Raw genomic sequence first — 14,417 nt, forward strand, 5'->3', positions numbered from 1 at the left:
CAGAGATCAGTAAGAACATTAGAACTGTAGCTGCAAACTGTTGTGGCGGGGATTGTGGCATCTGAATATTGCAAACAGGATTCAATTAATGCAACATTAATTGAATGAGAGGACTAGATACTTGAATGATAGTAAAAATATGTTATGCCAGGGAATAAGGATTCACTAAGAACAATATTAACTTTCCCTGGGAAAAAGAAGCTGACCTATAATACTCTATAGGAAAATCTCATGGAAATCACTTTCAGATCTCTGTTCAGTACTGTTTATGACATAATTATTTCCATAGCAACTGTGATGTAATGAACACAAGATTAAGACTCAACAGTGAATAAGCCACAAGAGCAAATGAATCCTTAAAACACATGGCATTTGGATGCATGTAAATATCTCAAAAAAAAAAAAAAGGAAAAAAGAGAGGATTGTAGTAAATATACTATGTAGTGCTTAAGACTATTTAACCATATCCTTTTTCAAAAACTTCCCCAAAACATTGAGGAGTCCATACATTACAATTGACCTTGCCCTATTAAAGATCTGAACATTAGACAGGCTGTGAAACTTTAAAGGACTTTGAAGAACATTTCCCAATGAGAATTACTCAGATTTGAAGAACCCACCTAAACGGGTGGCCAGACTGAAACCTTCAGTTTGAACTTCCATAGAAAATAACAATAGAAAGAAACTATTTGGGATCAGATGCAACTGTTTTATCAGTAGCTAACAGCATAGTGAAGTATCTCTAATTAGAGCTCAACAGTTCAGTCTCCATCTTGGTCTTTTAGGGTCTGGTAAAATATTTAAAACAACATAATAAAATAACTCATTAAAGAAGCTGATATCAAAAGAAATTTCAGAGAACTCCATTAGGTAAAGATGATTCTTCTCTTTCTCTCTGCTGCAGGAGTTAAAAAAAAGCACCCTTCTTGGAGAAGGGACCTCATATTTACTATATACACTGGTTATGCAGTTCTGGGATAATTCTCAAGGGAAATTATTGGAAGACCATTTAAAAATGCATTTTGGAACTCCCAGCATTTACTTGCCAGATTTTGTAAAGCTGAGGAAGTTGGGATCATACTGCTCTCTAGGAATCAGTGTATTTTATGTTCTGTTTCTGTGGAACTTATGCCAGGAACTTATGCCAGGAAAGCAGGTTGACACTCATTCTACTCTTCATGGGACAGGGAAGTCATGGTAATTTCCAAAAGCATCATCATTCCTTTTTTTAAGGTGAATGTGAAACTCCCTGAAAGACTTACAGCTCACTAAGCTTATTTCCTGACCAGATTCTCAAAACTATTTAGGTGTATATTCATCTTTAAGACCCCAACCATGGCCAACTAAATATTTTTGGGGAACTAGAGATAACTAGGCTTCTAAGTTTCCATAAGAATCTAGGCCTTTGTGGACCTAAGTAATGTCAAATTACTTCTGAAAATGTCACCCCAGGAACCAGTTGTAGTATGGCCACTATTTAAAATAGAAGAAGAGTAGTTCTAGAAAAAGCAAAGGAGATGCTGCAGAGATATTCACACTGGGTAGCTTTAGACACTCAAACTAGTGTGTTGAGATAGGACTGTCAGCTCCCTATGTAAACTACAGATAGAAGCAAGGACCTCTAAAGGGTCATTTTTAGCGCAAAAATGGCCCAGCAGCTGGCCTTCTAATGTACAAATCTTTCCGTAGCTGAGTCTCATTTATGGCAACTGTCAATGTCTGTGCAGTTCAGTTTGCCTTTTCACATGCCACCACTCTTCCCTAAAAGCTCAACACTACAGACAGCTCAGGCCTGAAGAGCTTATTTACTGATTTAGATCTTCTCTTCCTTTCACCGCCCTGTTAAAAACACAAGAGTGGTAACTGACCCTCCAAACAGGAAGCAATGAAAATAATTTTACTTACACAAAATTTTTGAATACCAAGAAGCCACAAAAATGGTGAAGTATCACAAGACTGTTGTAGATATTTGGTAACTTACTAGGTAATTGATTTACAGTCAAGGTTGCAGTGGACTTATTAGTTGAAAACATGATAGTTAAGGATCTTTTGTCCTGAGCTGAGATTCCATGTTGCTGAGATTTTAGTGTGGAGAACAGAAATATTTATAAGAAATGTATGAAAAAAAATTTTTGTAAAGATACCTACCTATCACCTTATTCTTTTTCCCATTTTTTATTGGTGTACACAGCAAACTCTTTATGTGTTGACTTACATTTTCTGCATTGTCATTCTGTTAAAAAAATAATACAGTTAACAGTTTTAGAGACTAATGTTCAAGTGGCTGAAGTAAAAAAGCTGTAGAGCTGGGGTCTATAGATATTTTGGGTTATGTACTCCTTCAAAAAGCAACCATGTCTTCAAAGAGTTTGCACATCTTTGGCTGGACAGTATAATAAATGTATCTGATACAAGCTTTGGTGAGTGATAACACAGGTAATGATGTGATAATCTTCATTCAGTAAGATTTTACAGTGACACTGTAATTGTGCTAAAAATGTGCTGCTTGCATTAAAAGGCACCACTTCCTTGAAACTGGCAACTTCGAACCAAGACAAGGTGTTCCACTCAGCACAGCTGCAAAAGAAATCAGCTGGGCTTTAGGACACCTTTGTCATCTTTCAGGTGATGAGCCGTACAAGGAACTGACCTCTTCCCTTTCTGGCATATCCCCTCACCTGTAATACAGCAATGTAAGGAACAGGTGTCATGAACCAAGACTAACTACCTGGCATTAAGCTAACTGTGTATCTTGTAGCACTAAAATTTTCTTAAGCTTTGTTTTGTTTGAGATGCCTTGATTAATTAACATTCAATTCCTGTGTTGCTCAGCCCTTCATAGAGGCCACTCCAAAACATCCATGAAACCTTGCACAGAGAAAAAGGGAAGCAACACAGCTCCCCACCATGAGCCTGCCCCTTCTTTTCACTTACTGGAATAATCACATTGAACACTGTATTTTCTGAACTTTTTGTCGTGCATCTCAGAACAAAGAGCTCAGTAAAAACTGCTGATCATAATAACTCCTCTCCCTCTCATTGCCCTCTCCCTGCACCCCTCTAGCTGACGGGCTTAAACGTAATAAGAAAAGCAGGCATCTTTCTAATTTCTTCATTGACAGGAAATTACGGAATTACAAGTTTGCTTTTTTTGTTGATGACAACTTTGAAGGCAACCTGATTGTAATCTGAATCTTGCCAAGTGACCTTTCCCTCCTAACTCTCCAGTATCTGTGTGTTCAGTGTTCAGTTCACCAAACCACAAGCTCACACTTGATGAAGCTTGAAGGAAAAGCTCCCAAAGAAAAGGTTTTCCCTCTGCAAAACAGCAAAGAACTTGCATCTGTAACATTAATCTTTGCCAAAACAAGAAGGGAAAGGAGAGGATAAAAGGGAAGGAACTTTTGAGAGCCTCCAGCCACTCACAGTAAAGTAGAGATTACTGTGAAAACCTCCAGTGATTCTTCTCTTAAATGTTTTCCACAGAACATATTGCAAGATCTCTATTTACTGTCAAATGAATGTTAGGCTTTTAAAATAATGTTTGTAGGGATAAATCCCTCCCCCGGCCACCTGGCTTACTGTGTCTGAGTATTGTAACATCTCTTCACTGATAATGAATTTTATCAAGCAAATGTATCTTCCTTCGTGTTTGCATAATTCTAAATGTGGCCACTAGGTTAACAGAAATAATGAGGGCAAAACAAAAAAAGGTTTGAAAAGTAGACAGAAAAACATTTTCCATTTCTGAATTTCAAATCTAAGCTTATTCTACTTACTGTCCAGGGAAATCTTCTGTCTTTGCAGACATCTGGGATGTTGAGAGGCTCCATTGTATTCTTGACATACTGAGCATACATATAATTGATTTTGTTTGTGTCATAGTCCCTGAAGGATACAACATTATTATGATGTGCTTAGTATGACAACAGGTCATTTCATTATGCGAAGTAAGTAACTGATATGAGGAAAGGATAAAACCAATAGATACATAATAGAGTTGAGTTCAAGTCCTGTATCCCAATCCAGCTGTCATCACAAAACTGCAGAGTGGATTGATTTATATGTTCCTCCATTTCTTTAATATTCAATAACGTTAACACTGAACAGCAAACTTAAGAAATAAACAAATCACTACAGTTTATGTAGATGAAGGATAAATAATGAACAGCTGGTTTATATTGAAATAAACAGAACTTTTTGGAAACAAACTCTATTCATGAATCTGACACACTTGAAAAATCACTACTGGATGGAATTCATTTATTCTTTAAATGGAGAGTGCAGCTGGTAGCCTTTATAAATTTTCTGCTTCCAAGTTCATTTCAAATTTGTTCTAAAAGTAAAGGCACAATCAGTGGCATAGGGATTCTGTTACTGAAATAGAGCTGTTTTTTTCCAAATCAGGAAACTTTTACAGAATCAATCATCTCCTACTTTTTTAGCCGTGATTATTTAATTAAAGAATTTCAATTCTCTTTGACCGTTTGCCTGCTTTGGAGAAGGACATATGTCCTCATAATAAACCTATTCCCATCAAGCTCTTGCCGTTTCTCTCTGATATTTGACTTGACTTTAGTTATCCTTCTGGTGTAAGAATGTTAACAGTGCTGGAGGAAGGGAATTATTCTTCCATTATTGCACAAACCTGGTTATACAGGGCAATGCCCCACAATTCTGAAAACAGTCTGATTTGGGGCTTGATTCAGTGTCTTTGATTACAAAATAAGCCTGAAATTGTATTAGGTACTTCCCATCTAATCCATGTCATTATATTTCTGCTGTTGCCCGAAATTGTGTCCTTCAAGCACAGCACAAGTTCTAACTCCAGTGGCTGACTCACAGTACAGTCCTTGGCATATAATTGTGCTGTCTCCTGAACAAGATTCAGATGTGCAATTAAGACTGCTTCCCTATCAGTTATGAGAAATAATTTACCGATGGCCCATGCAAGCAGTAATTTACATGTGGAGTGTATTAACTAGTAACCATGAAAGGGATAATGAACAGGAAGGGTAAATTCTCTTTATGTTCCCATAGTGTGGAAGAGAAAGTAAACGGGAACTTTTTCTTTCACCCTGCAATCTTACTAGCCTGTTGTACCTCTACTTTCTGATTGTACGTTGTTGAAAATCATAATACAGCTCAACAGTTTTTAGTTGCTCAAGCCACACACTTTGGACATGATTTTCAAGCATATGGAATTAAATTTCATGTAGTAATTGTTGACTGCAAATAAGATCAAAGGGGTGCAGAAATCTCCATTTTCTCTCTGAATATTGTATCTGCAGTATTGCATTTTATATAAAACTCTGTCTCACTCTTTTGACATTATTTGAAATAACTGGTTTTGATGACAGAAAAAGAGACAGTAATTTTCAATCTTCAGTACAGAGGTTCAGACTAAATTTGGAAACTACTTAACCTGAGTATTTTAATTCAACTATTTCTGCACCTTTCCCTTCCCCCCAGTTGAAATTCTCAATGATTTCTGAAAGATGACTGAAAGTTAGAACTTTAAGAATTTATTCTGCATTTAGTCAGTCATGTTCTTTGACTCAGCTTCCCTGTCTATGGAATAAGAATAATGATTCAAATAATTGATTAAAAGAATAAAGTGTTACATACTGATTAATATCTACTAATGTGGATATGTCTACTCTACAACATAGGTATCTATGCAGATCTTTTACAGATCCATTTTAGAGCAGCCCACCAACTTGGATTTTTACTTCTCACATTTTGTACGTTTCCACAGCTCAGCTTTGCAATACAACTGCGTACTTTAGCTGACAAAGTGATCAGGCCCTACTCTCCTGTTCTGCTCAGTGTGACCTTTTTAAGGTAACAGAGTTTGTCTACGTACATTTCAGGGAAAAGCTGCTCTGTAAAAATAGCAGTAATACAAGGTACTCAGTGGAAATAAGATCTGTTATTATGGAAAAAAATATTAAAAGCATAGTTTCTTCAGCATTCTCCTGGGATGAACAAAAGTTTGAATTCATTGTTTTACCTCTTCAGATTTTCAGCTGAATCTTCTAATTCCTCAGATTCCATGTGAAACACACTAGAAAATGAATCCTAGAATACCGAGACAACATTTTAATATAAAGGTGTGTGAACTTGTAATAAGTTAGAATAGTAATACTCATGAAAAGCATGTAGTTATCAAAATAATAAAGACATAATAAAGACAAGTATAAAATTATTTAACTTTATTTCACATCTAGCAGCAAGCTTGCAGGATCCTACCACAAAAATATCTTTTGGTACAATTTTAAATATCATTGAAATATCTTGAATCTCTACTGATCACTCTGAGAAGAAATGTCAGCACTTACAAGCTGTGCTAAATTATCTGTCAGCACAGAACTTCTGTATTTCAACATTTATCCAATTCTAGACCTGCTTTGCTTGGACAGGTCAAAACCTCTTCAACACGTTGACTGATCTCCATGTTGCTTTTCACACAGTTTTTTAAACAGTTTGGAAGCCCAAATGCATAAAGAAATTAGACTCTCTACTAAAGATTCAAACTACAGACTGCTAACTAGGTGCCAGAGTTTATCTAACTTGCAAGGACAGTGTGAATATGTGGATACAAAAATTATGCAAATTCCTCTTCTAAATACAGTGAGAGATGTGATATTGGCAGATGATCACAAGTGCTGTGCATTATTTCTGTGCTACAGAACCCAGAAATGCTTCCTCACCTGCAGATCTTAGTACACTCATCTCTATAGAGTAGTAAAGGTAAAACTAGCAATTGCAGTCTAAGACCGAGGCATGCGCCATAATATCCCACTCCTTGTTCTGCAGCCTGTTTTCAATAGGAAGGAAATACAGGTGGGCAGATTGGAAAGGAGCTGTGCTTTCCTTCAGTGAGCCAGGATCTTGGGACAGGCCATGATTCCGTTTAGATACCTTGCTTAGATACTCCTTGCTTAGATACATTCAAGAAATAAAAAGCATCATCAAAACTGATTGTGTACAGGAAGCAAAGGCTGCATTGTTTTTCTCCCAGTCCTTTCCTTTTTTCTGTCCTACATCAGTAGCCAAGAAAGTGAGTAATGAAAGGGTTCACCATTGAAGATCTATGCCATAGGCGTAGAGGGCTTAGAGCCATAGTTTACCTACAGGTAATGCAAAATGGCTGCATAAAATGGCAGTATGGACTACACAAAGACTGAAGCCTCCCAAGTCAACACCTAACCCCAGTAAGATGCCATAGAAGAAAAGGCAGACAGCAAAAAGGCAACAGAACATACTATGCTATTGAATCAGAATGGAGGGAAGCCCATACTGCTCCCAAGGAATAAGCATTTCTGCCTTTAAACAAAAAACCATACTCACAGTACAATCTTCATCCACTATGAAGATGGTACACCTCTGCACTTGCATGAAGGATATTATAGTGGCAGCTATCTTCTTCAGAATTACTTCCAAAGACTGCTGCTCTTCAAAAATCAGGCTGGCAAGATCAAGAAGCACCTGTGGAAAAGGTCTTTTGTGGAATTTTGACTAACTGTCATTTAAGCAATGATTACCATTACTACTCTCTTGAAGTCTACTCCTCTTCCTTGAGTCAAGGAACTCAAAAAGTATGTCTGTGACAAAACCTGAGTTTTGGCTGTCACACAGACTGCAAGGCAACAGTAAATAATACCCAGTTTGACACTTCTGATGGAAGAAATAGGTAGCATAGTTGGCTGTCTCGTGTTTTTGGTCAGAGAGTCAAAATGGATTTAGGCATTAACAGTTCACCAAATGAAATCTGAGAAATCTAGGCAACACAGTTATTTGTCCTTAGGAAACCTAATAGTTTCCTGTGGCTCTTGTGTGCACTCTAAAACCAACAGTGATGCTTAAATTTATTGAGTTTTGAACACATTTTTTGCCTGTTGTAATTCTCACAGATCCTAATGAACTCACTTGGTGAAAATGTCATTTGGATACAGTGTGGTGTATTTCAAAACTACTGCCAAAGGACTTCGCTGCTGCTATGTGCTCATGTTATATTCCTTTTCTCCTCACAAGAAGCATGGAGCAAATTTGAAAAGATTATCCAAATTTTAACTGATTTACAAACACTGATAGTCACTTGGAAACTCAGTCCTACCAGAAAAATTTTAAAACAACTGCTGCCTGGTTGTTTCTCCAAAACCTTTTCATACCATGTATGGCAGACATATTCCACCCATAAAGGTCAAGGCATTAATAACCCATCAGTTACAAAGATGGCTGCAAAATACAGTTAATCAATCAGTTTTCCATCTGATCATTACTGAAAATATGGTTAGTGACTACTTATAATTGTAGGAGACTAAAGGGGCTGCCTGTATAACCTCTACCATTCCACAGGGTAATTCTATCTGAAATTCTGGAGTATGTCCACCTCTGGTTGTATACATACAGTGAGCCACAGGATAACTTGAGGCAATATCGACTGTATTGACACCGAGGGAATTTTCTGAGATCTAGCTTTACCTTCTTGCCCTACATGGTCCACTTCTCCCAGCCCAAGCTGGAGTGTGCCCAGCTACTTCTCAGTGCAGTTAGTTAGAGCTTATCAGAGATGCACGACATTCAGTTAGAGTAATTAAAAATAGCCAAGGAGTAACTACCATACAAGAAATATCAGGAGCAGGCACTGATTACTAACTAACCATTGTAATTTCTGTATTCTTGGGACAAACCTGTTGACCATACCTGATTACGCCTGTTTTCAAGCAAAGATGTCTCATACAATTGAGCGTTGTGAAGAACAATTCCACAGAATGCCAAATATGCGGCAAAATCCTGAAGACAAACACAATACCACAAAGATAAATCCCACAGCAACTTAACTGTATTCAAATATAAGCTACTGCAATTTTCCATTTTCACTTTGAAGTATCAATTGATATTTTAGTTATTTTTGGCAACCACACATTCAGGGTTACTCATAATTTATTATTTCAAGAATCTTTTCTCCGTTTTTTAAACTAAAACCAGTTTATCCTGGTAAAAGTAGGACTGATATAAGAAGCTGCTTGGAGTAATCAACTTGCTTTGCAACAATGCATATTTTATGTATTAACTGAAAAACTGAGTGCAGATAATCAGCCTCTATTATTTTCAGGAATCCAGTCTCTTGGAAAGTGGAAATAAAATTCTGCTGAACCAGAAGTTTTTTCGGTTTTGGAATGGCCTTAATTCTGATATCGTGCAGATACAGTATGCGTTTTGTTTTAAAGAAGAAGGTTTCACAGGGAAAGGATAAATCTGATTTGTTTTTTATTGCTGAAGGTTTAAGTCAGCTTCTGTCAATCATTATGCAAGTTTTAATATTCAAAATGTGTTTGTTGGGGATGCCAAGAGATTAGAACTAATTCATAAAAAATAATGTTTATTAAAAATTATGAAACTCTTTTACAATGCATTTTGGTAGAGTAAGCGTGTGCTTCAGAAATGTATTAGAGATACCATGCTGATCCAGAAATTAAACTATTTCACATACACATTTCTTATGGCCTCATAAAGAAAAAATATGCAGTATTACCAGGAATACTTACTTTTTCAGAGGTGTTTCATTTTTAGTAACTTTAAAAGTTCTGATCAGTGTGGAAAGTAAAAATATATCCATTCCCCTATGAAAATAGAAGAGACTTAAATGTCCAGCTTTTATACCTTTTCATCTTGTTCAGTAAAAGTGCCACCAATTCCAGATTTCTTATTGATTGCTTGAGCCACACCAACAACCTAGTGTATGGAAAATGAAGTAATTAGATAATTTTTAGGAGTCTGTCTTTGGATTATATTTCTAGGCATATTTACAGATGACAAGAAATAACCATTACTGATATGGTCGACCTTTGGGTCTGTTTTTTTCTAATTTATTCATATTAAAAAATAGTCTGAGCATGCATCTGAAATTAAAAACAAACAAAAAGAAGTGGCATAAGTCCTGGATGGTCCTATGAAGAGGGGCTGATTTGATCCGAAATTTATTCTGTAAATTGGAACAATCATCTCCCAGAAAGGCAGCAGCAGTTCACACTTTTGCAGTCATAACCCAGATCACACAGCAGCTTTCTCTAAAGTTCATCTGCTTTTCTGTGTAGAAAATACCCTGCCTGCTAGCTCTGACAAAGTTTCCCAAACACAGCATCCTTACTTGATCTAGAGTTCAGCATTTTGTATCTCTCTGAATCTGATCGGATTAATTTTCATCTGCTGAAAAATAGCTGTGTTCCTGCTAGACTCAAGTTTGTTACTCAAACTAAGTACATTTTTTAAAGGAGGAAAAATTTTACTAAGACCACATTAAACCAACATTGAGAAGAGGTATTGTGTTATGCTTCAACTGGTAGTTAGACTGTCCTTCTTGCCAAGATATGCTGATATCTTGCCTTTTAAAATTATTTTACCTATAGAGCAGCTGCTCAGAAGGTAGGGAAGAATCCTGGTATACAGGTAAAGAAGCTAAGCAAAGGGTAAAAAGTCATTCCCAGGTCCTGCAGGACATCTGCAGTGGACTGAAGAAGAACCTATGTGCCTTATCAACATTAAAGGCTTTTCATTAAGTAGGCACATGGCTTAAGTCCTAGCTTTCAAATGGAATATGTACCATGATCATTAGCCAACTGGCTTCATAAATTAGGCTGCTCACATAAGTAAATCAGTGCACAGATAATAACAAAGTGGGTTTACCTGAACTAGAAAAAAAACTACTATGATTTATGAAATAAAGACATGCTCCATTTACTTCCTCTGTTGGCTTGTCTCCTTTTGGATTTCAGTGGAAGAAAATAGAATCTGTGTAACTATAAACCAAGCCACAATACACATCTAGTCTTATAACATTCTGTATAAATTATGTTAAATTTCAGATGATGCTTTTTTGTGTAGAAATAATCTGTGATAAAATTTGATTTCAGGTTTCTAGACATAATTCCATTAATTGGGAGATGAAAACATGATTTCTTAAAAAATGAAAACAGTCTCTTTAAGAACAGTCAAGTCCAAGCTACTGGTGCTTTTGTAACTTTCTACACAGACGGTAGTTAGCCAGCAAATGCGATTTCTCTATACAGGATGTTGGTTTAGGTTCAAAAGAAATGTAAAATGCATGAGAGAGAATGACACAGCTGTTTAAGCATGATGTTTTTGTTACTGCCAGTCTTTGTGGAGTTCAACTGAGCCTCCCAGGAAACCAATCTGGCCTGCAAACAGCAGAACTCCTTATAAAGATGAAAGTGGAATTCAGATCTTTGCTTAGTACTGATTCCAGTTTCTAATGCAGGCTCTGACATCTGGGGAGAAATTAAATTGGGTTGTTGCTTTAGACTTACTCTTACATACTCAACACAGATGTCTTCTCTGGTAACTTGGATTTGTTCTCAGAACCCAAGGAAAACAAGAGAATTTAAAGAGACCTTCATACAAGTCAGTATGAAGAGAGAGTGAGCATTTCTTAGAAAAATTAGTTCACTGGGATATATTTCTGTACATTCCCCACTGCAGTTATTCAAGCTGTGTGCTGGCAGTGACCATTCTGCCCTGTAAACTAGTTTAAACTTCTTCTGGATTCTGAACTTATCCTTGTACTTCTGTGCTTCTACTCTTCTGAGTCACAAATTAAGCGTGTAACTTCACAGCACACTAAAAATTTCACAGCATTCAGAAGGAGAGATTGGACAAACATTAAATTCAGTTGAGATACTTCTGACTTGCACTGTCAATAAGGTGAAAATGAGAGGTTTTCTAACTTAAATAGTTTATCATTCCATTAAAATGACGTTATTTATTTTTAAAATACTATGTATTACTAATGCAAATTCTTGTTCTCTATTAAATCAAACTTTCTATAATGTGTTTCTCTCTGATGCATAAACCTTTCCTAGATTATAGGATTTCAAGGCCTTAGCCTTTCCCTAATATAGTTCAGTGTGTTTCCTCCCCTTTTGAGACTTTGCAAATTATTACTAATCTGACTTTAGGCTTTAAAAAAATTGAGAGAGTATAGTTTCCTTGATTTGTGAAGCAAAAAATAATGTTCTGTTAGTGAGTATTGACAGGTTTCTGTAATTGATATTAAGCATGGGAGCTATAAGGTGGTGAATCCAATGCTGCTCATCAGGATGGATGAGAAAGGTACCAAAGCAGCTTCTGAGGAAAGGGCAAAGTGGAGAGTGGGGACAATTATGTCTGACCAATTACTTATATTGGTACTCAGAAATGAAGCCCACAGTTGATGATATCAAGCTGAATAGCCGCTAGCAGCGCCTGGAATAGATTTAGGTTAAGGCAGAGCAAGAGGGAGGAAAAGGAGGCTGGAAACTTGCAGGAGCTGGAAGTCACTCAGTAAAACCCTGCACTTCCTTACAATTAGACCATTCATCTGTTTAAATGGCTGGGTCTTATCTTATGCTGAACTCAATAAATCTGCTGTGTGGTACTAGCACAGATGAAGCTCACATAGCTGAGTACAATGACATGAAAGAGTACATGGTAAGAACCCATAAAGTATATGCAAAGCTTTTGATTATTTTCAGGTTTTTGGTGTATTTACAACAAATGATTGACAAAGCTGCTAAGAACTTCCTTTATTTGAGATCAAAGTAGTGTAGGACCAGTACAAGGTGTTAATGATGGCATTTTTTCTCATCTTGCTTGTTTGGGATAAACAATATTGGAAGAAAACTGTGTGGTGTGCATGTTTAAAAAGTTTCACTTAACTGTTAATCATTAAATTTGTAACTGTTAAACTGATGGAAGGCATACAAACAGTATTATTTTTGTAACGGAAGACAATTTACTATCTCTCAGCCTAGCATTCCCAAAAGACTGATGTTACAAACAAGGTCATTGTTCTGCAGCATGAATCACTGCCAACTTTAGGCTCATAAATGTCTGTCTGAAATAAAGCTTAACTGTCAGGTCTGTTCCATACAAGCCAGTTTTTCCCCACAGTCAACCTCTCATATACTTCAGTGAGGAATATTTTTTATCTAGTGGACTTTCCTACTGTAAGAACTGTGCGATTAGCCTTATATACTTATATAGCAGACTTTGAATAGTAAGGAAGTCCTTTCATCAGTCAATATGCTTTTATGTTAACCTACATGTGCAGAGATTAATGGTTAGGTCTTTTCTCATACTGCTGTCTTCTGTGGGTATTTATTTTCTTTCCTTATATATTTTTTTTCAGTTTTGATCCATCATGAGCTAAGACAACTTTAATGAAGTCAGAGGCTTTTTAAGCCATCCAAAAGGTGAGTACGTTCATCTTGTGTAAACACATCCTCTCCATGAAAGGAAAGCCTGTGGTGCTTAAAAAAGCTATAAGAAAACAGTAAAAGGACCATATTAATATAGTAAAAAGACTATTTAGGCTCCCTTTATTATCACTGCAGGTTTCTCATACATTAACAAAGGCGCGTGTTCTAAGAGAAATGGTCATTTTCAGATATGATGATGATAAATACTTTATTTTATGTTTTTCTTGTTGTTTCAGTGACTTTTTAAGCTTTGAAAGAAAACTTTGTAGTATGTACCGTTTTTCATACAAAATAAACAGTTTTAAAAAATTGAACTGATCCAAATTATGGCCTCATTTATACCAATACAAATTCCGGTGAACTTCACTAAATTCTGTAAAATGTGGTGTAGAGACAGTAATGAGAAACACCTCAGATGGATGTTATTTAGCCATTGGAGTCTTGCCTGCCACCAGGTAATTAGGAGAAGATGTAGGAAACTCAAGAGGATCTGTTCCTGTTACTAAAGTAATTATGTAATTAGGACAAAAGTAAATCATATGGTAGCATTTTAGGCCATGGAGAACATATGCCTACATTTTAGAGAATACTAGGCACAGTATGAAACCCAAATACTCATATTTAACCTTACTGAATCAAAGGTGACTGATTGCTCTGAGCTCACCTATACAGAAAACTTCTTCAGATAAGAGGTACATTAAAAGTGTGAAGTCTGTGGTAACAGACAAGATGTATCTACATATCTGAGATAAAGCTAATTGTCTGTAGAGCTCGAAGAATATAATTAAAAAATTACAGACCCCTCAAATACTTGCTCATGAAAGCACTGTTCCAGTCTAGCAAAAATATGTTTTTTAAGTTGCACAGGCCAAATATTTTGTGTGTCTTTAATTCTCTAACAGTCAGGTACCAAGTGAGATCTTTTGAAAGATGAGTCCTGTAGCAATAAGGCAAAGATACTTAAATTTCATATCTTGTCATTCTCCTCTTGTGCCTACAGAATTATCCTGTATATTTGTTGGTCACCCAAGACAAAACTAATAGGAAAGAAAGAGGTTAAAAACAGCTGTCAGAAGGGATGACCACTAGAAAAACATAAGGTAGTACTCTGAACTGAAGAAAACTAAGACAAAGGAAGAGGGAAGATGGAAGTAA

General features: G+C 36.4%; 1 protein-coding gene across 7 annotated transcripts in view; it reads right to left on the minus strand.

Annotated features, from left to right (window-relative positions):
* The window catches only part of PDE5A (phosphodiesterase 5A), a 134,583-nt gene that overhangs the window by 27,959 nt on the left and 92,207 nt on the right, over positions 1 to 14,417 (minus strand). For 6 of the 7 annotated variants that reach the window (XM_082050277.1, XM_082050276.1, XM_082050275.1 and 3 more), the window contains 6 exons: positions 9,670 to 9,741; positions 8,710 to 8,799; positions 7,354 to 7,491; positions 6,014 to 6,081; positions 3,780 to 3,888; positions 2,149 to 2,233 (listed from right to left, as the gene is read on the minus strand). In XM_082050277.1, coding sequence (XP_081906403.1) covers positions 2,149 to 2,233; positions 3,780 to 3,888; positions 6,014 to 6,081; positions 7,354 to 7,491; positions 8,710 to 8,799; positions 9,670 to 9,741 — 562 coding nt within the window. The remainder of the gene's footprint in view (positions 1 to 2,148; positions 2,234 to 3,779; positions 3,889 to 6,013; positions 6,082 to 7,353; positions 7,492 to 8,709; positions 8,800 to 9,669; positions 9,742 to 14,417) is intronic. The other variant, XM_082050281.1, reaches the window with a different exon arrangement.

The sequence above is a fragment of the Streptopelia decaocto genome (genome assembly GCF_964273445.1).
Source record: "Streptopelia decaocto genome assembly, chromosome: 4".
Lineage (NCBI taxonomy): Eukaryota > Metazoa > Chordata > Aves > Columbiformes > Columbidae > Streptopelia > Streptopelia decaocto.